The sequence below is a fragment of the Staurois parvus genome, unplaced genomic scaffold (assembly GCF_062004578.1).
Source record: "Staurois parvus isolate SC_StPar_1 unplaced genomic scaffold, SC_StPar_1.0 ptg000463l, whole genome shotgun sequence".
NCBI classification, from domain to species: domain Eukaryota; kingdom Metazoa; phylum Chordata; class Amphibia; order Anura; family Ranidae; genus Staurois; species Staurois parvus.
In genome coordinates, this window is record NW_028318259.1 from 1,466,387 (window position 1) to 1,489,341 (window position 22,955).

The 22,955-nt window shown below is 44.4% G+C and overlaps 1 protein-coding gene across 3 annotated transcripts in view; it reads right to left on the bottom strand.

The window, feature by feature from the left end:
- LOC149452812 (acetylcholine receptor subunit epsilon-like) overlaps positions 1 to 21,239 on the bottom strand; it is a 51,852-nt gene extending 30,613 nt beyond the window's left edge. The window contains exons 1-5 of one of the 3 annotated variants that reach the window (XM_089688966.1): positions 21,004 to 21,233; positions 9,366 to 9,502; positions 7,908 to 7,952; positions 5,996 to 6,105; positions 4,803 to 4,958 (exon numbers count right to left, since the gene is read on the bottom strand). In XM_089688966.1, the coding sequence (XP_089545092.1) occupies positions 4,803 to 4,958; positions 5,996 to 6,105; positions 7,908 to 7,952; positions 9,366 to 9,502; positions 21,004 to 21,049 (494 nt within the window). In that variant the 5' untranslated portion in view covers positions 21,050 to 21,233. Of the gene's footprint in view, positions 1 to 4,802; positions 4,959 to 5,995; positions 6,106 to 7,907; positions 7,953 to 9,365; positions 9,503 to 21,003 lie in introns of all 3 variants that reach the window. The other 2 variants (XM_089688968.1, XM_089688967.1) reach the window with 2 other exon arrangements.
- Positions 21,240 to 22,955: the final 1,716 nt, after the last annotated feature.

Consider the following 22,955-nt stretch of genomic DNA (forward strand, 5'->3'; position numbering starts at 1 on the left):
CTCAAAATCAAAGTCCCGGTGAGTCTGAAAGGCTCCGTAAGACCATTCCGCATAACTCAAGTGGTAAAGGAAAGGGATCCCCAGAGCCCCACCCACCCGCTTGTAGACTTCTATATTGAAGGGGCACTGAAGCAAGCAATGGTCCATCGTCTCCTCCACCCTACTGCACTCCACTCTTGGACAAACACGGTTCTCCACAGAGCAATGCTTCAGGTTGCCCTTCACATAGAGTCTGCCATGGAACAAGAGCCAGACCAAATCCTGGAACTTTAAAGGGATTCTCTCCAGATTCATCAAACGCACACCCTCCCTCATAACTGGGCCTGGGCAATCCCTCAAGACCAATGGCTCGCTAAAGGCAGATTCAACAACCCTCCTCTCCAGGGCCTTCCTAGGAAGAGACTTAATTTCCTCCGCCATCACTCGCCATTGCCAAAGCATTTTCAGGCACAGGGAACATAAGCCGGGAGCTTACCATGTTGGACCCTCAGGCTTTTCACTGGCCCGCCATTTTCCCAGCTCCGCAGAAAAGGCCTAAACCAGGACTGGAAAATACCAACCCACCCAGGCGATTCCTCTGCGAGCATGCTGCCAAAATTATGTTTCAAAAACATTAGAGAAAAGAAAACCACCGGGGGCGATAGAGTGTAAGCTCCTCTGGTGCAAACACTATTGCGACTGGATCAGTGTTCTCTGTATATCACTGCAGAATATGTCAGAGCTACAGTATATACACCGATCAGCCATAACGTCATGACCACTGACAGGTAATGTGAATAACACTGATTATTTCAATACAATGGCTCCTGGAAGTGGGTGGGATAGATTAGACAAGTAAGTGAACATGTTATCACTGAAGCTGATGTGTTGAAAGCAGAAACAATGGGCAAGCCCAAGGAAGGGCCAAATTGTAATGACTAGGCGACTGGGTCAGAGCAACTTCAAAACTGCAGATCTAGTGGGATGTTCCCAGACTGCAGTGGTCAGAACCCACCAAAAGTGGTCCAAGGAAAGAAAAAATGGTGAACCGGCAACAGGGTCATGGGCGGCCAAGGCTCACTGACGCTCATAGGGAGCGAAGGCTGCGCCAAGTAGTCTGATCCAATAGAAGCGCTACAGGAGCTCAGATTACTGAAAAAGTGAATACTGGTTCCGATAGAAAGGGGTCAGAACACGCAGAGCATCGCAGTTTGTGTATGGGGCTGTGTAGCCTCAGACCAGTCAGGGTGCCCATGATGACCCGTGTCCACAGCCAAAGAGCCTACAATGAGTACATGAGCATCAGAACTAGACAACGGAGTAATGGAAGTGGGTGGCCTGGTCTGATGAATCACGTTTCCGTTTACATCATGCGGAGGGCCAGGTATGTGTGCGTCACTTACCTGGGGAAGAAATGACACCAGGATACACTGTTGGAATAAGACATGCCAGCAGTGGTAACATGATGCTACTGATGGCTTGGTGCCAGATACCACAGCATACCTTCAGAGTTCTAGTGGCACCTGAGCCTCAATGGGTCAGGGCTGTTTTGGCAGCAAAAGGGGGACCTACTCAATATTAGGTGGGTGGTCATAATATTGTGACTGATTGGTGTAAATGTATATTAACCACTTGCTGACCTCATAACCTAGTTATACGGTGTAAGAGTTTCACTCCTGCGCCGGATCACTTACCTAGCACGTGATCCGGCATTTCCAGGTAGGGGGTGTGCGCGGGCGCCACTGGCGACCTGGCTCTGCCGTGATTAGACACAGCACAAGCCGATCAGTGGGTGCCGGCCAATGGATGACCTCTGGAACCCGATAATCTGCGAGAGGAGAGACCGAACAGAGCTCTGCCTATGTAAACAAGGCAGAGGTCCATCCTATCAGTGGGAATGTGCTGGATTTTGTTTCCCTGCAAATCAGGGAATAAAATCCAGCACATCCTTTAGTGAAAGCAGCACACACAAAAACATTGTAACACTTGTAATCCTTTGATCGCCCTAGATGTTTAACCCCTTCCCAGCCAGTGTCATTAGTACAATGTCAGTGCATATTTAAAGCACACATCACTGTATTAATGTCACTGGTTCCCACAAAGTGTCAGTGTCAGATTGTCCGCTGCAATATCGCAGTCCCGCTAGAAGTCGCTGATCACCGCCATTACTAGTAGAAAAAAATACAAATTCCATTATATATACCATAGTTTGTAGATGCTATAACGTTCGCATAAACCAATCAATCTACACTTATTGGGATTTTTTTTTTGTACCAAAAATATGTAGCAGAATACATATTGGCCTAAATTTATGAAGAAATTAGACTTTTCAATTTTTTTTATTGGATATGTTTCATAACAGAAAATAAAAAATATTGTGTTTTTTTTGTCAACATTTTTGGTCTTTTTGTGTTTATAGTGCAAAAAAATAAAAACAGTGGTGGTCAAATACCATCAAAAGAAAGCTCTATTTGTAGGTTAAAAATGATATAAATTTTGTTTTTGTAAAGCATTGCATGACTGCAATTGACATTTAAACACTTGCCCCCCAGAGGATTTATCCTCCTTCCTGACCAGGCCATTTTTTGCGATACGGCGCTGCGTTACCTTAACTAACAATTGCGCGGTCATGCAACACTGCACCCAAATGAAATTTACGTCTTTTTGTTTACAAAAAAGAGCTTTCTTCGGTGGTATTTGGTAGCCTGTGCGTGTTTTTGCGCTATAAACAAGAAAAACTGACAATTTTGAGAAAAAAAAACAATATTTTTGACTTTTTGCTTTTAACCTCTTGGGCCTTGACGCCAAACGGCCGCACATTTGTGTGCCATTAAGAAAAACATATGTGCTAAGAGCACGCGCCCTGCACGTTCCCAGCACACATGTCTGGTACTTACGGAAAGGTCCCGATCTCCTCTCGCGATCGGGACCTTTCCCGATCATATAACTGCCATAACAGCGAATCACGGTGGTCACATGACCCTAAAACCCCACCCAGCTCCCAGCTTCTGAAACCCTTAAAGGGCCAGGAGGTGCTGGCCCCAAGGAGTTAACCGTTTCAATACCGTGCAATTTTACACCTTCCTGCCCAGGCCATTTTTCAGGTTTCAGCGCTCTCACACTTTGAATGACAATTGCGCAGTCATACAACACTGTACCCAAACTAAAATTTTATCATTTTCTTCACACAACTAGAGCTTTCTTTTGGTGGTATTTAATCACCGCTGGGGTTTTTATTTTTTGCTAAATTAACAAAAAAAGACCAAAAATTTTGAAAAAAAAACACATTTTTCTTTGTTTCTGTTATAAAAGTTTACAAATAAATAATTGTTCTTCATAAATTTAGGCCGAGATGTTCACAAACTATGGTATAGATCTGATTATTGATCAATCCTGAAGTACTGACGGCCAATCTAATTTCTTGAGGTCCAAGAATGTCAGAACAGTACAGATATCCCCCAAATGTCAGAATAGTACAGATATCCCACAAATGACCCCTTTTTGCAGAGTAGACAGTCCGACGTACTTCATAAGAGGCATGGCAAGTTTTTTGAAGTTGTATTTTTTTGTCATAATTTTTCGGAAAATTAAAAAATTAAAAAAATTATTTTCACTATTTTTTTTTGTTACATACTGTCACCAGTGCAGTACAGCATCATCATATAACTGGCATGGCAGTGAACAGGGACACTGACTGGTGACAGTATGAAAAAAAAAATATATATATATATTTTTTTTTTTTTTTTTTTATTATATTTAATTTTTTATTACTTTTTTTTTATTTTTTTTAAGATTTTTTTTTCATATTTTACTATGACCAAAGTAGTACAATGTTACCATAGTAACATTGTACTACTTTGGGGAAGTGATCAGTATTTTTTTTTTTTTTTACACAATTTGCTTATAGCAAAGAATTACTTTGCTATAAGCAAGCATTTACCTGAATGAAATCGATTCATTCAGCTTTTTTTTTTTGCTTTTTTTTTTTGTGCTTAGCTGTGATTTGGTCACAGCTAATCACATGATATGTGCATGTGATTAGCTGTGACCATTCACAGCTAGGCACTAGTATACAATGGATGGCATCATGAATGAAGCCATCCATTTTATACAACTGTCATGTGACCTGCTGTGATTGGTCACAGCTGGTCACATGGTACCAGCAACGGGAGCCGGTACTCGGATCTGTCATCGGCCATGTCCGAGGTGCACGGCCGGTGACAGATCGCACTGCTGCGCCGCTCTGCATTAGCACAAACGGCACATGTGCGGGAGCACGCCAAATGGCGTTTACCCGGAGTGGAGAGACACATCTGTAGCCGCCAAACGGCCATTGGCCGGGCGGCTAATGGTTAAACATGTCCAGTAGAAAATTTAAAAAAATCAAATTTCATCATAAATTTTGGCCAAAATGTATTTTGCTCCATGTCTTTGCTAAAAGAAAATCCCAATACATGTAAATTAATTGGTTTACGTGAAAGTTCTAGCATCTAAAAATGGCGGTATAGATACTGGAATTTTTTTTTTCTTTTTTACTGGTAATGGTGGCGATCAGCGGGACTGTGGCAGGCATTCTGACACCCCAGTGACACCAATAAAGTGATCAGTGTTAATAAAAAGCACGGACACTGTACTAATGGCACTGGGCAGGGAGGGGTTAAAGTAACGCAGTGGCAAAAAGCAACAAATGGCCTGGTCAGGAGGGGGGAAAATCTTCAAGAGGTCAAGTGGTTAATAATAGGTGGGTACATGGGAGTGTAATCTCCTCCAATCCAGAGATGTCACTGGCTCAGTGGTCTATATAAAGTACATTGATTGCTCACCTGAACACCAGTGTGCAGTTCTGCCAATCAAAAGGGAAGTAGGTGACCTCCACAGCGCAGGCACTCCGGAAGATGGCCGGCGGGAGCCAAGACATGTAGCCAGTGCTATATACCAGGACGTTGGCATAATACGCCACTTCAAACTGGCCATCGACGCTGAAAGACAATATGAAGGGAAGTTACAGAGCAGGATGGCCACTTTTCAAAGAATCCATTTTCTTTTTAAATCTTTTAGATTTGTATGAGGTCCTAAACAGCTTAACCCCTTCCTCTTCCTAAGGGTGAAACAGATCTTAAAGTGTTTCCGAAGACTTATTTTATTAAAAGAAAAAAAAATTACAAGCATGTTATACTTACCTGCAGTGTGCAGTGGTTTTGCACAGAGCAGCCCGGATCCTCTTCTTCTCGGGTCCCCCGCTGGCTCCTCCTTTCTGGCAGGTGCCCCCACAGCAAGCTGCTTGCTCTGGGGGCACCCGCTGCTCTGTGTGTCCATGCACACTCGGCCACGCCCCCTCTCTCTTCTGATTGGCTCACTGGCTGTGATTGACAGCAGTGGGAGCCATTGGCTCCCGCTTCCATCTCAGCCAATGAGAAGAGGGGATCCCAGGATAGCCGAGACTCCAGTGTATATCGCTGGATCAAGAGGGGACTATTAAGGGATGCTACACAGAGAAGATTTTTAACCTTCATGCATAGAATGCATGAAGGTAAAAAAAACCTTGAGACTTTACAACCACTTTAACGCCTAAGCACAATTTTACAACTTTGACATGTGCCAGTAAATCCTTACATATCATCACAACTACTTTGTACACCCGGGTGGATTATACCGCGGTTTTTTTCAGGACACATTGAGCTTTCATTTGGTGGTAAATGGTAATGGATAGCGCCTGATTTTTTTTATTACCAAAGGAAAATTTGCCCAAAATAGTAAAAAAAAAAAACAATTTTTTTTAATTTAGCTGTACATTTCTTGCTTCTACCATAGCCTAACACCAAAGAACAAACTAAAATAAATTCTCCTGCTCCTGGCGATCACCACATATGTGTATGTTATTTGTTGTATATACCCGTAGCACAGCCTAGCAACAATAGTGCGCTTTTTGCTTTTTTGCCTGTGTTGAAGGACCTTTTGCTGAACATCTAGACTAGAGAGCCAAGTTGCTTTGGAAGACCTTTTTATTTTTACTCACTTGTTTTCCAAAACGATGTCCGGCAACCAAACCATGTCAGATGAAACCCGTAAGATTTCTATCCCGCCGTAGTCTGACGTATTCCAGGTGAGTCGGTAGTCATCCCATTCCTAGGAGAAAGCAAAATATTTGAAAAACTGCACAGCAATCAGGTCTGATATACTGAAGGGCCAAGAGCCAGAACCTGCTGAAAGGACTGACGGAAGCAATGAGTGGTTACACGTTTTATGTTATTGTGGTAAGGATTGAATGGAATAAATTCTGACGTGACTTGCAAATTTATACACACTTACTGTTCAGTGTTTTCATGTCGGTTTTCTATACACAAATTGGAGATTTGTCCTCAAATAGCTATTGGTGTGTAATGCATATGAAATGACATGTTTGTCTTTACCTTTTTGTAAAGTATGGATCTATGTTTGTTCCAAGCATGTTTTTATTCACTTACTGTTGACCGACTCCCTACCTCTAAGACAGTGGTTCTCAACCTTCCTAATGCTGCGACCCTTTAATACAGTTCCTCATGTTATGGTGACCCCCCAACCATAAAATTCTTTACCCAGTAATTATAAGTCATGCGTCGTTTTACCTTCAATACGGCTGCTTTCAACACAGCAGCTGCTTTCAACACAGCAGCTGCTTTCAACACAGCAGCTGCTTTCTACACAGTAGCTGCTCTGTACACATCGGAAATATGTGTTTTCCGATGGTCTTAGGTGACCCCTGTGAAAGGGTCGTTTGACCCCCAAAGGGGTCGCGACCCCCAGGTTGAGAACCACTGCTCTAAGAGAAGTCTATATAAAGCATCAACTACTCTGTTGGTAAAATAATACTTTCTGAAGTTGAACTTTCCTCTTGCTAGGTTGAGGTCATGTCCCGGTGCTCAGCTTTATATTGAACATACTGCCCTACCTAACCTCATTCATATCCTTTACTGTATGTATTCAACCCCCGGTTCACACCTATGCGGCCATGCGGGATGCGTTTTGCACGGGCTCGAGAGCCCATTCATTTGAATGGACTCCTGTGCCCGTGACACGCAGGGAAGAAGTCCCTGCACTTCTTTGGAAAATGCAGCCGAGGTTCCCAGTACGGTTGCGTTTCCCAGTGTGGGCGGCGTGCCATTAGAACTAATGGCATCCGCCTGCGGGTCCGCAATTCTCTCTGCGGGTGGATTTTCATGTGGATCCGCAGCGGCACCACCTGCACAGATGTGAACCGGGGGGTGAATGTCTATCTATCCTGGAGACTGTACACATTACAACCAGTCAAGACAGACTGACAGAGGAGAGAAGTCCTGTAGAAGAAACTGGGTATGCATAGAAAAAAAAAAAAAAAAAAAAAAAATATATATATATATATATATATATATATATACATATATACATACATACATACATATACATATATATATATATATATACAGTGGCCAAATGGTTAGCACTTCCGCCTGGCAGTACTAGGGTTGTTGGTTCGAATCCCAACCACGACACCACCTGCCTGGAGTTTGCATGTTCTCCCTGTGCCTGCGTGGGTTTCCTCCAGGTACTCTGGTTTCCTCCCACACTCCAAAGACATGCTGGTAGGTGAATTGGCTCCTGTCTAAATTGTCCCTAGAATGTGAGTTAGGGACCTTAGATTGTACGCCCCTTGAGGGTTAGGGACTGATGTGAATGTACAATATATATGTAAAGCGCTGCGTCAATTGATGGCGCTATATAAGTACTTGAAATAAATAAATATATATATATTATACACAGATTTCCCATTAGAGTAAGACCAATTGATATATACTGTAAAATGAGCTATAATAATATTGTTGTTTAACATTAATAATGTTTGAGGGGAATAATGAGTGATAATAAAATGTAATGTGCATTTATTCCAGAATTGTCCTCTTAACGCCTCTTACCAGTTGGAGCCATACATTAGTTGTCATAGTCTCCTCCTTCTCATTCTGTCAACGAAAATAAAATAGGAAAAACTGTTTAGCACTGATGTTACAAAATATATATATATGGTTACATAGTTAGTCTGGCTGAAAAAAGTCCATCCAGTTCAACCATTAAAAAAAAAAAAAAAAATAAGTAATAATCCTACACCCACAGGTGATCCAGAGGAAGGCAAAAACAAACAGCAAAGCACGATCCAATTTGCTCCAGCAGGGGAAAAAAATTCCTTCCTAATCCCCCGAGAGGCAATCAGATATTCCCTGGATCAACTTTACCTATAAATGTTAGTATCCAGTTATATTAATATATAAATATATATATATTTTGAAATCATTATTACTTTACAGCATTTCTTCAGTCCCTGCCCTCAAGAAGCTTACACTCTAAATCTGGGCTTTACACTTGCAATTCAGAACTTTCATTCAAACCTTTTTTGTTTTTAACCCCTTCACGCTGGTGCCTCCCGGCCCTTTAAGAGTTTCAGAGGCCGGGAGGGGTTTAGGGATCATGTGACCACTGTGATGCATCGTCGCGGCGGTCGGAAAAGTTCCCAATCGAAAGAGAAGACCGGGACCTTTCCGTGAGTACCGGACATGTGTGCTGGGAGCGTGCGCTCTCGGCACATTTTTTTTAAATAATTGAACGCAAATGTGCAGCCGCTCAGACGCCAGGAGGCCGCACATTTGTGTGCGGCCGGCGTGAAGAGGTTAAAACTTTTATTTGATTTTCTAACTGATAGTGGGGTCAATCACTATTTTTTCCACCCCAGTGACGAGAAAATTCGAAGCCGTTTCAAACAACATTCGTCAAGTCATCGAATGTAGTTAGAATGTTCATAGGAACGTTCATTCAAAAACCTACTAGGGTATGGCCAGCTTTTTGTAGCGTTACTTAGTTTTCCTAGGGATGGCTCTGAGAGCTGAGAGGCCACCTGAGGTTAACTGCAAGAATTCATGCACACGCTGTCTCCCAGCTCCAAAGTAACCATTACAATATCAAACTCTCCTGTAGCTGTTCTCATGGCTTCTATACAGGCTTTCCTTGAGACTGTTATGCACACTCTGTAGACAACATGACTATGGGTGACATTCCACCCCTTTACCTACAAAGACTCAGTAAGTTAAGATATATAACGAAAGAATTATATCTGGTATATGCAAGCCCAGGGGCGGACTGACAACTCATGGGGCCCCCAGGCAATAGGGGATCATGGGGCCCCTGTGTCCTCACCCATACCCAAGAAAGCCTATGAAAAAGCCAATGAAAGGTACCAGGGGCATCTCATGGGGCCCACTACTGACCCCGGCCCTCAGGCAGTGCCCTAGTGCTCGAATGGTCAGTCCGCCCCTGGGCAAGCCTGTACATCTACGGTCATAACTTATATATATATACATTTTTTTCTTTCTCAGGGGACTTACCAGGGAGATGAGGTTGGTCAGTGTGAGTTTCAGTCGGACTTCGATGATGTCATGGATGGATTTGACAGGACGAGCGTTTTTGTCGTAGTTTGAAAATAAGTCGTTTAACAGCTTAAGCTCCTCACTGGCCAGTGAATCTAATAGACAAAGGAACAGCCAATCAGCAGGCATAAAGTACAAAGCTCCACCCCCTGTGCAGAGGAAGGCAAAAAAGGTGGTTAAACTAAGTCAAAATGCTGTAAAACGTAGCGGCAATTTAAAAGAGACCCATTGGGAGTTCATGGGAGATGACGTGTCCTTCTTTGACTGTCACAGATTGGTAGCGGTTGTTGGGTGGGGTATACCCAGAATGCCAAACTCCAGGCAAACGTGAATGCATATTCGCTTGTATTTTCCTTTATCAGTTACAACTTTTCTTTTTTTTAGCTAAAATGGACCTGTGCTAAAATGTTAAAAGTCTTGATGGGATGGATAGACAGAAAATACCTGAAGGGTTGGAATTCTCATCTTTCCTGGGGAAGATGCTGATCAGGGATTGCTGTCTACACATGTCAAGGCCCAGGTCCTTGGTCATGTAATCTGTTGTGGGGCGACTGCCAGATTTCATACAGGCTGATCCTCACACATATGTGATTCACATGTGGACTCACACCTATCTGATCTGTTGGGTAGCGTCAACTCATGTGGCAAATGAACATGTGTTGCGTTAAGGCAAACCATTAATTTGAATGGGGTGCCAATAGACCGGAAAACAGACATGGACTCTTTTTTTCGAGGTAGTGCTCCAGAACCCTTGGCAGTGCATTACTGTGCATTGCAATGAGCTTCAAGGTGCATTGCTGTGCAGTCCAGTAACATTTTTGTTAATGAGTGTCTTACTGTCACTCATAGGTATAATGCTAACCTTAACTCTAACCCTAAAACTTACCACCCCTAACACTAAATAAATTCCTTCGAGTCTATACTTGACTTCTCACCACCAAAGCATAGGACCATCTTCCACCAAGAAGTGCTTAAACCACCCTGCGTCATAAAACATTCAACCCTCATTCTTAAAGTGTATGTCCAGGCATGACTCAAACGTATCCTCAAACCTCCCTTTCTCCTTATAGATCAGTGCTTCTCAATCTTCTAGAGACCAGGGCCCAGTAAATTCTTCCCAAACCTTCCATGCCCCTACATTAGTTTATACTCACACAATAGAAATATGTAAAGGCAAAATGTACTTTGAAAGGTTGGAAAGCTCCGGATGGGGCTGGGTGTCACTGTGGGCAGGACAAAGGTTCTGGAGGGGTCAGGGGCTTTTGACTTGGTGGTCCTGTGGGGAGGAGGTTTCTGGAGAGAGCTGGGGAGCAACTATGTGGGATGGTTTCTCTGGAGCTGGTTTTACAGGGGAAATTTGGAAGACTGGGGAGCATTGAGGGGGGCTAGAGGGCCCTCTGGAACACTGTTGGGTAACTATGGAAGGCTGGAAGCTCTGCAGCAAGCTGGAGAGCATTTGGGGAACTGTGGGGGTCTGTAGGAGGTTGGCAGGCACCGTGGGAACTGAAGGCTCCGGATGGGGCTGGATGTCACTGTGGGCAGGACAAAGATTCTGGAGGGGGTCAGGGGCTTTTGACTTGGTGGTCCTGTTGGGGAGGAGGTTTCTGGAGAGATCTGGGGCGCAACTATGTGGGATGGTTTCTCTGGAGCTGGTTTTACAGGGGAAATGTGGAAGACTGGGGAGCATTGTGAGGGGCTAGAGGGCCCTCTGGGACACTGTTGGGTAACTATGGAAGGCTAGAAGCTCTGCAGCAAGCTGGAGAGCATTTGGGGAACTGTGGGGGTCTGTAGGAGGTTGGCAGGCACTGTGGGAACTGAAGGCTCTTAGAGGGTATAGGGGCTGACCTTTGAGAGTTTGTTGGCACTATAGGAGTAAAAGGCACTGCGGGAGGTTAGGGGATCAGCAGCTGGCTGAAGTCCCAAGAGTAGGGAGGTGGTGGCCCAGCAGTGGTGGTTGGGAACCAGGCTTGTAAAACTCTTGCAGCAGCAGCTCCTGTGAGTTATTTTTCTATTACTGAAGACCCATCCCCAGAACTACATCTCCCAACAGCCCTTTGTCCACACACAGTGTGGAAAGGCTATTAGAAGTCAAGGTTGCCTGTACGAATGTGTAGAGGGACTGAAAGTGGAGGATAGGTGCTACATAGTCCAGCAAGCAGGGCTGACATGGCTGGTTGGGTTGTCAGACCAAACAGGATATTAGGAGCTCATTATATTTCTGGCACATTGACAGGTTTTTTTGTAAATGCAGCACTTTAAATAGACAGAATGTGGTAAAATGTGAATGTATTGCAGAGATATAATGCATATGTTTTTTTTTTTGCCCCCACATATACTTTCACGTAGAACCTGATCCAGCAAAGTAGACCTCATCCAGTACCTACAGGCCATAGCTGTTCCCAGCTTAGTTCAAATAAAGTGAAAATATAACAGCATTGGTAGAAATAAAATATAAAGGCAGCAATCTGCTCTACTCTATCTATCTGTTTAATACATAAGGGTGTATTCATAAACAGATTGCATAGCTATTTGGATATTCATATAAATTTGTTCCATATGAATGAGGCAAAATCAAATGTTCTAAGGCTTTAAAAACTCTGCAGATTGAATGCGTGAATGGAGAAAATACCACATTATGGCCAGCAGATGGAGCTGAGGACATACTTATTTGTAATCATGGGCAGCGCTATCTAGTGGCCATAATACAACGTTTTCCCCATTCACACATTCGATCTGCAGAAAATATAGCCGGAGAACATTTGATTTTGTCTCATTCATACAGAAGAAATTTTCATGCTGTTTGGGTGAACTCATTCACTCCCATATCATATCACGACTTGACTACTGCAACTCCCTCCTCACCGGCCTACCCCAACACAGGCTATCCCCGCTTCAGTCTATCCTGAATTCTGCGGCCAGACTCATCCACCTTACCAACCGCTCCGCCTCCCCCCTCTGCCAATCCCTCCACTGGCTTCCGATTGCCCAACGCATAAAATTCTAAATTTTAACATTGACGTACAAAGCTGTCCATAACACTGCCCCAAACTACATCACCGACCTGATATCCATCTAGCACCCAAAACGCACTCTCCGCTCCTCACAAGACCTCCTACTCTCCAGTTCCCTGGTCTCCTCCTCCCGTGCCCATCTCCAGGACTTCTCCAGGGCCTCCCCCATCCTCTGGAACTCACTACCCCAATCCGTCAGACTGTCACCTTCCCTCCTCACCTTTAGGTGCACCCTGAAAACCCATCTCTTCAGAAAAGCCTACCCCGCCCTCACCTAATTGCTGATCTCCTCCGCTCTCCCCACCACTCCATCCCCCACAGCTATTTCCTCCTGTACCACTATCCCCTCCCTCCTAGATTGTAAGCTCCAAGGAGCAGGGCCCTCGAACCCCTCGTGTATCTCATTGTATTGTTACTGTACTGTCTCATGTGTTGTCTCCCATTGTAATGTACAGCACAGAGCAAACTGTTGGCGCTATATAAATCCTGTATAATAATAATAATAATAATAATGGACGAACAGCTATGCTGATTATTTATAAAATACCCCTCTTAGTATGCAGTCGTTATTTGTATCCTTAGGTTCCACAGTGAGTATAACAAGCATGCCTATACAGGCTGATTGTACTGTTGTGGGTTTAGTAACATTTTAATGTGCTTTAATAAAATGCGTGAATAGAGAAAATAGAGTTTTATTTGTGGGTTTTGGCATTCTGCAGTTTTCCTCACGCAATGTTTGGTTCTGATATTTGCAGTGAGGTTTCTCGTTTGATTCTTTTCATTGCGTACAACTGGGGTCTCCGAATTTTCCAGTACAAGGGCCACATCATAGATTTTACAAATATTCACCGGCCAAAAAAAAAAATCAGTTTTAAAATGAACAACTTAAATGTAAATGAATCAATAAGTTTTACTTGGAACATTTTTTAGTAATCTGCATCATATTATACAGAACACCAGAGAAAGAACTTCAGGAGAACAAATCAAAGAAATTCTGGATAAACTTGAGCCATCCATAAAAGTGGAAAGAAAGATAAATTCAGTCTGCACCTCTCACATCAGAGTTCCCTTCAGTTCCCTTTACGCTGGGGTTCCCATCAGAATCCCTCTTACATCCAGGTCCCCGCTAGAGGCCCCCTTACATTAGAGTTTCTCTTATATCAGGGGCCCTCCTTACTTTAGGGTCCCCACCAGAGCTCCCCCTACATCAAAGTCCAGCTTACATCAGGGTCCCCAGCAGAATCCTTCCATTCATCAAAGTCTCTATCTGGGACCCTTTACATCAGGTCAGGATCCCCATCACAGCCCCCATTACATCAGGATCCCCTTCACAGCCCCTCTTACATCCAGATCCTCATCAGAGCCCCACCTTACATCGGGGTCTTTATCAGAATCCCCCCTTAGATCAGGGTCCCCTTTAGAGTCCCCCTTTACATTAGAGTTTCTCTGACATTGGGGGCCCTCCTTACTTCAGGGTCCCCACCAGAGCTCCCCCTACATCAAAGTCCTGCTTACATCAGGGTCCCCATCAGAATCCTTCCATTAATCAAAGTCCCTATCTGGGACCCCTTACATCAGGATCCCCATCACAGCCCCCTTTACATCCAGATCAGAGCCCCACCTTACATCAGGATCTTTATCAAAGTCCCACCTTACATCAGGGCCCCCTTTGGTGTTTCCCTTACATTAGGATCCCATCACATTCCCCTCTTACATCATGATCACCATCACAGCCTCTTTACATCCAGATCCTCATCAGAGCCCCCTTACATCATGGTCCCCATCAGAGCCCCCCCCCCTTACATCAGGGTCCCCTTTAGAGTCCCCCTGTACATTAGGATCCAGTCATATTCCCCCCTTACATCATGATCACCATCACAGCCTCTTCACTTTCAGATCCTTATCAGAGCCCCCCTTACGTCAGGGTCCCCATCAGAGCCCCCCTACATCAGGGTCCTCATCAGAGGTCCCCCCTGCATTAGGCTCCCCATCAGAGTCCCCCCTTACATCTGGGTCCACTTTAGAGTCCCCCCTTACATTAGGGTCCACTTTAGAGTCCCCCTTACATCAGGATCCCCCTTGCAGCCCCCCTTACATCCAGATCTCCACCAGAGTCCCACCGTACATCAGAATTCCTCTTACATTAGGGTCCCTATTAAAGTTATCTCCTACATCAGAGCCCCCCTTACATTAGAGTTCTCCCTACAGCAGAGTCCCCACTACATCAGAGTCCCTTTTACATCCGGGACACCTTCAGATTCCCCCCCCCTTACATCAGCCCCTGTGATGGACTGCCTGGCACCCTGCTTGAGTGCTTCCATCAAAGAACTGCTTCCTCGCTATTGGGACACAGGACCAAGGTAATATAGCTGGGCATTGCACCCAAGAACTAGACAACACTACCTTAGGTGCAAAACCGGAACTCAGATTCCTTTTTTGAACAGAAATACAGGTTTTTATACACTTCAGAAATAGGGGCAGCCCCCACATGAACAATAAAACAAATATTACACATTGGGATAAACATGATTAGGTAAGAGCTTGATCACATTATCCTAAACAGTGCAAACGGTAAACATTGCAGCCAACAACTAACAGTGATCTAAATAACAGCCAGGCACCCAGATAAGCCAGGGAGCCCACCCCAGACAGCCCGACAACAAGCCCACAGCCCTGAATACACCAAGGCCATTACACATGCTATCTTTCAAGTGTTTGCTTCACTTGTACAATCTGTCCATCATGAGACAAAACTCATACAATATTCCAACAGACTGAAAAGTAGAATTAATTTATCTTCATGTAGTTCTTGAGGGAGATTTTTGATAAATATTTCTGTCCCAAGTGGAGGAGCTTCTCCAATCCAGTCTGCAGGAGGGCCACCATATTTCCTCTGACCATTAACCTGCATTAACATTACACCTTTCCATCCACTCCAGAAGGGAAGCTTTATTGTCTTTGTGTAGAGAATGAATCCAAGCCTCGCTCCCAGTGTTCCTCACACTGTTGTCCATCATTAGAGAATGATCTGCTCTCTCCATGGGATCAGAGGCTGAACTGAGCTCTTTTCCATGCTCTGACCAGGAGAAGCAGACAAAATCCCCAGTCTCCTCCATGGGCTATAATCAGCGGGTAGAAGGCTAGCCTCTAGTTGACTCCAAAAATCCCTGCCCCAGTTGAGTCTGTCACAGCCCCCCTTACATCCAGATCTCCATCAGAGTCCCACCATACATCAGGTTCCCCCTACATCAGAGTTCGCCTTACATCAGGAAACCAATCACAGTCCCCTTACATCAGGATCCCACTCAAGCCGCCCTTACATCCAGATCTCCATCAGAGTTCACCTTACATCAGGATCCCCATTAGAGTTCCCTCCTACATCAGAGTTTGCCTTACACTGGGTCCCCATCAGAGTCCCTCTTACATTAGAGTTTCCCTTACATCAGAGTACCCCTTACTTTAGAGTTTCCCTTACATCAAGATCCCCACCAGAGTCCCTCCTTACATTATAGCCCCCATCATAATCTTTCCTTACATCAGAGTCCCTATCAGCTCCCCCCCCCCCCATATCAGAGTTCACATAAGAGTTCCCTTTTACTTATAGATCCCCATCAGAGTCCCCATCATAGTAGTAACAAAGACTAACAGCTCTACCACCCTGTAATCCTGTTTAAAATGAGGTTTGATACCTTATCGGCGCCCCACTCAAAGCCTCTGCAAGCCATAGGTATACAACAGTCAAAAGAACCGGCAACTCGAAAGGTTAAAATCCAATGTTCTTTATTGCAAAATATGTTGGGATTGAAAATCCAGAAACAGAACAGTTGATGCATTTCAGCCTTTGCAGGCCTTAGTCCAAGTTTGAAATCAAGACCATGTTTTGTCAGCAGCAGTGAAAAATTCTCTTGGGGTCCTGCCGCTGTATCATAGGTGGTAGTTAGGGTAGAGCAGGACCTCTAGGGGGCTATGTTCATCAGGATGAGCATGTTGGTGGCAGGGCAGGGTTGGCGTTGCTCCCCTCTATGTTTCTTCAATTAACTCATTGGGTGCCGAGTTACATAAGAGGGTTCTTCTGGGCTACGTTAGGCTCCTATAACAGGATCAATTCTACTACATATGTGGGATACCATTACTCTTGTGCCATTTTCATCGATGCCCTGGGACAAGGCTGAGGACGCCATTGATAAATGCTCAACCATGAGGTGGGCCTCTACTCTTAGAGATGAACACACACTATGTACACTTGCACCACAACTGTTCTCCAGTTAACTCTTGGGTCCCTGTGTAAATGTTGATCCTTCCACTGTAATTTGCAATTAGGAGGGACATGCTGAACCCTGTCCACAACCACCTGTCCAGCATTTTCTGCTACCATGCCCAGTAGCAGAGTGGGCCTCACCAGCACCTAATGCAGGCTCCGCATGTGCACTTGACCAAACTTTTGAGCTTCCATACATCTGTACAGGATGGGGACCTCTGCTGTGCAAGTCCACTCCCGCTACTGTGGGAGGAGTGTCGACAACGTCTCTCTCTCTGCTATAGGCCATTCTATCTACAACAGGTACACGCTACCAGTGGCAGATTGACAACTCATCGGGCCCCCGGGCAATAGGGGATTATGGGGCCCCTGTGTCCTTGCCCAAGCTCAAAAAAGCCTATGAAAAAGGTACCAGGGGCATCTCATGGGGCCCCCTACTGACCCCGGGCCCTCGGGCAGTGCCGAGTTTCCAAATGGTCAGTCCGCCCCTGCACGCTACCAACAGGCTGCATGAACAGACTGTAGATGTCCATTACCCATGGTAACCACTTGTACTCTGCGCCAGAATAACTCATAAGTGCTGTCTCCTCATACCCCAATATGCTAGTGACCCAACAGTTATAGAAATGTTCCTGTTACTTGCGCTGCACTCCATCAAATGACTTCAGACCAGGCAGAAGGCAAGGTTTCAATGCTTTACTTAAGAAAGACTCTGAACATACAAAGTCCAGTGGGCAAGGCCACTGATGAACCTTTTAGCACATGGACTCTAACTTTGTAGGTATGCTGGGGCAGCACATAGCCTGAGGTAGGATTAGGGATGTAGAGACAAGAACTTCTTTATTATTTTATGGACTTTGTATGTTCGGAGTCTTTCCTTAGTAAAGTATTAAAACTTTACCTTCTGCAAGGACAGACAGGATGAGGAACTGAACTTATGAGTAAGTTGAACAATCGCTAAGCTGTCATTGATGAAATACTAAACCTCACGCAGACAGACATCCACCAGTTAGCAGAAGAGTAAAGACACGTTAGGTGAGCTACTCTTGAACAACGAATGGCCATAGAAGATTTAACTGCTGCCCTAAATAGCCTTTGTGAGCGAACACAAAATGATGAATGTTGTACTTGGATCTATAACACTTCCAGAGAAATCCCAGACTTCTGAGACTATTAATCAACATGGTACCAAGGTGGAAGAATTACAAATCCAAGCCCACTCCATTGTCAGGTATGGTTGGTATCCCTTCAAGATGTTGGGAGAGGTTGGGTCTTGGATTGGTTCTGTGATTCAATGGTTCCAAAGATTTAGGGTGATTTATCCTAATGGTTATGGTGTTTTTCTTCTTAGATAACTACTGATCAAGCTGATGCTGACAAATCTACCCAGCCTAAGGTAAAGACAATGAACATGCTGTAATGAGATATTTGTCACCCAACCCTCTCCAGTATGAAGATGCAATTTCCACTTCAGAACCCCTCCAAGATACAGACACCCCAAATCAGTGGTTGCCCTGTTGTAGGCCAGTGTCCTAAATGTAAGAGGTGTGCTCTTGAGGGGGCCTGACATATGAAATGACATGGAATAGGTAGTTAGGGTGATCAATAAATTCTCAAGAGGGGGAAGCTGAGGTGGCAAACAAGATGGCTGTTTAGGGACAAAATGGCTTAATTGTAATCTGTGCTTGTTTTTTTCCTTCACATGTACACTTGGCATATTGCGAAAAATAATTCTGATGACTTACCGAAACTTACAGTTTATGTTTGCAGAACCTGTGGCAAAGAAATCCCTGGAAACAGGTATCTGGGCACTATTTTTGAATGGCACGTTAAGCCACAAGAAATAAACATCCTCTTATGATAAACTTTTCGATGAACCATGATCACAAGACAATTAACTCAATGTTTGCTGTAATTATATTATTCTCTGATTGGTCAATTTTATATCTTGACACAACCTGCAATACATGATACATGGCAATCTGTATACTTAATCTGAGAGCGTGTGGGTAGGTGCAGCATGGTGCAGTAAACACTGATTGCAAATAACAGACCTGTATTGAAAAAATGGCCCAAATATACAAACAGCCCAGGGAGAAGACACCAAGCTGGGAAACACCCACAGTTCTGTGCAACTTGTAGAGTGGAGAAGGTTCTGATGCAGACAGCGTCTGTCTCGGAGAGTTGAATGTGGCCTGGCCAGTCTGACCCCAGAGGGGAAGATTCCAATGCAGGATGGCGTGTCCCTAGCCTTTCCCTGCTCACCTCCAGACCTTCCCTACCGCTATTCACATTCCCTGACAGACAGGTGCTCTGTCCCTTCACTAGCCACTCATGAAATGGGCTCCATCTTGCAGTGGAGAAAAGAGACTGCACCTGCCTACAAGCATGCTGAAATAAAACAGAACAATTTACTCATCATACTTGAGCCTATCTGGCCTCTTTGTAGCTACAGGTACGTTACGGGGGAGCTTTACTAAAACTAGTCCACTCAGAATCTGGTGCAGCTGTGCATGGTAGCCAATCAGTGTCTACCTTCAGCTTGTTCAATTAAGCTTTGACAATCAAACCTGGAAACTGATTGGTTCCTGCGAAGAACTGCACCAGATTTTGCACCATGCAGTTTAAGTAAATAACCCCCATTATCTCTCGAATGGGGTATCGCTGACTAACAGAGGTCAAGTATCTGTGCCAGAGTTGAAAAATCCCACAGGATGGTAAAAATGGAGGACAAATACTTGAGGACTTCTCTTGCTTTTGGAAATGGAGGATAGAACAGAAAAATAGATATTACTATGTTATTAAGCAGAGAAAGTAAAGCCATGACTATCCTGCATTAGACCCTAAAGGATTAATAGAGCAGTTCAGGATTCTAAACAAACAGTTATACTCACCTAGGTGGATGTTTCATCTGCCCCCACCACTTCTAAGGCAGAGAGTGATCAAGCACCGCAGATCGCTCAGTTCTGCAAAGAGCCAATGACTGTCAATCACTGGCTCTCTGCCTTGCCCCTCCTGTGAAAGGGGTGGGAAGGGCTAGCTCAGGATCTCAGCAGAATGCATCTGGGCAGACCCCGACAATATGGCCTGGATCCTTCCAGAGCCTGGATCAGTTCTGTGACCTCAGTCTAGAACTCGCTGTTGCTGGAAAATGGGTCACAAGAGTGCACTCTTGTGACCCACAGGAGAAATTGGCCAAAAGAGCTTTGGCCCTTCTTTTCAGTTAAGACACTGAATCACCAGGATTGACCCCATATAGTCCTCATTATCCCATATCACAGACACCAAGTTGGTGTCCTATGGGCTCCTCACTAATGCACAGAAAATTCCAACAAATACTCTCCAAAATCTTGTTAAAAGTCTTCCCAGAAGAGCGAGGAGGGCAATGATAGCTGCAACAGATGGATTGACTCGATATTAATGCCTTGGTTTTGGAATGTGATGTTTAACAAGGTGCGATCTTCTGGTATCCATATTTCCTAATTGCCAGGCATACAATGCTAACCCCACTGGTTTCAGTACTTGGAGTCACTGAGAAGGACTTATTATGCAGATCAGGAAATTCTAAGAAAATTCAGTTCTTATCTGCCTACTTCAGGGCCTGTAACTCAAAATATCAAAGCCAGAGAATGAGAATGATGGCAAGGTCAGCAGGCAGCCACCATTTTTTTTCTTTAAAAGGTTGGCCTTGGTTTTGAAGAGGTCACTCCATAAAAAATTATACTTCAGTCAGGGGCGGACTGACCATTTGGAAACTCGGGCACTGCCCGAGGGTCCAGGGTCAGTAGGGGGCCCCATGAGATGCCCCTGGTAACTTTTTCATAGGCTTTTTTGAGTTTGGGCAAGGACACAGGGGCCCCATGATCTCTTATTGCCCGGGGGCCCCATGAGTTGTCAGTCCGCCCCTCACTTCAGTTACAGATGGAGTCCATGGGAAGAAGAGACCAGTATCTTCCCCTGTCTTTTGCTGTAATTCCTGGCTGTGCTCCTGATTTGGCTGTTCCCACCCACCTTGTAGAGTTTCTTCTCGCACTCTACATAAACACTAAAATACAACCAAAGCAGAGAAAAAGTCATACAGCCACATTATGTGTATGGACCTGGGGCCGAAAGCCCAAAGAGCTCATAGTCATAGCATATTGTTAGGCAGTTTATGACCCCAGTTGTTGCTCGCAGCTCAAGTGTCAGTTTTAGGAGGACTGATCCTTTAATCTACAAGGCAACGGCTTACTAAACCACAAAGCAGAACCTTAGGCTAAGCTAGGTGTCCTCAAACCAGCTGCAGATACAGACAGACAGACATGAATTAGGTAAACAGCAGACTTACAGCACAGGAGAGGAAGTAGAAACCAGAAGGTAAGATGGCCGCCCATCTTTAGACTATCAGCTCCTGGGACCGTCTCTTTCCAAAGGGCCAACAGCAAAGAGAGCCTTGTAAGCTTGGTGATATTTAAAGATGGGATGTGTTACTTCCATATGGAAGATAGTATCATCTTCAGAGTTTCCCTCCGTCGCCCTCCGAGAGCTCGTCCCCACTGACAAGGATCACATGCAGCTGTCACAAATTAATGACAGATAAAAACCCCTCCATTAACCTTTTCGTGGTTTCATGTTTGTTGGCCTGTCCGTAGGCTGTCTATGTTTATAAAGTTGTTGAAACTTATTGAAATTGGTGTGGATTTCCCATTCTTTTCCAGCCTAAAAAAATTATGGAAAATTGCTTCTGAATATTATATACACAGTAGTCTTATTTCACAAAACTTTACACAAGAAGAAGGACCTTTATTTTAGCCATGTAACTGAAAGTTTGAAACTCATCCAATCTTAGCTGATAATAAAAATTGTAAAAATATAGTGAGCGCTCTCAATAATTAGCAGCTGAACATTCAAGGAAAACGCATAAAAGTCCCAAGAAATATATATGTAAATAAAATGCAGCGCTATTAATATATCACGAATGGTAATGATGAGACACAGTCCAGTAAAAGGTGCTCGTTGATTCCCGGTGCAAATGATAGAAATTCGCACTAACCAGAAGCGTATAGGTAATACGCATGTGAATAAATATCCTGAAGATTCCCCTCTCCTTTCTGGTCTGATCACGGGAATAGCTGGAAAGAATGAAGATCAAGCGCCCTCGTGTGGTGAAGATGTGGTCCAGCAGGTCAGAGAAATCTTTAGGTGGAGCCCAGGACGCCGTTAACACTACGCCGCCTGTGCCACGTGGAGGCCCGGCGGCCATCTTTGTATTTAAAGGCCCAAGTGATTCCTGTGTCAGCTCCGGAGAGGGGGAACTATATCTTGGTAAAGATTTCTCTGACCTGCTAGACCACATCTTCACCACACGAGGGCGTTTGATCTTCATTCTTTCCAGCTATTCCCGTGATCAGACCAGAAAGGAGAGGGGAATCTTCAGGATATTTATTCACATGCGTATTACCTATACGCTTCTGCTTAGTGCGCATTTCTATCATTTTCATCGGGAATCAACGAGCACCTTTTACTGGACTGTATCTCATCATCACCATTCGTGATATATTAATAGCGCTGCATTTTATTTATATATATATTAGCTGATAATAGTTGTCATTTTTTTTGAAAATAGGAAACTACTCTATCTATCTATCCATTCAGTCATATCCAACCCTTGGCGATTGCATGGACCGTCACTCGTAAGCGACTTTTTCCATGAATTGTCTTAGCAATTATTTTTACAGGGTAGGTTGCCAGGTCTTTCCCCAACCCCTACCATGCAGGAGATCCCACATGGCCAGGGATGAAGGAAACTACTACTCTGGTGTTATAGGTTTGTGAATTGAGCTGAGAGAGAGAGCGAGAGATAGATGGATGGATGAATAGATAGATGGATGGAACTGTGGCAACTAATCAATGAGTTTGATCAACCAGGTGTGAGATGGGGAAACAGCTCTCATTGTTTGAACACTGATTGTGTGCAGTAAATTATTGTGTGGAGTAAATTAATGTTTTGACTGACATTCTGCGGTTTAGCCACAAAATGTCACTTTTTCTAACACAGGCTCAGACTGCATAGATATTTGTATATTCATGAAGAGGTGGAGTTTTCACACAGAGTTGGGTTTTTTTAGTGAACAGGAAGAGGAGACTGCAGCCATGTTTTGGACGATGCTGAATGCAGGGGCAGTGTGAGCTGAGAATCCGATGACATCCAGGTGTGAAAGCGTCCTTCACTAACCAAAGATTGCTGCCAAGAAGGCTGATGAGAGCAGAGGAACTAAGCAACATTTGTTCTGTTCAGAG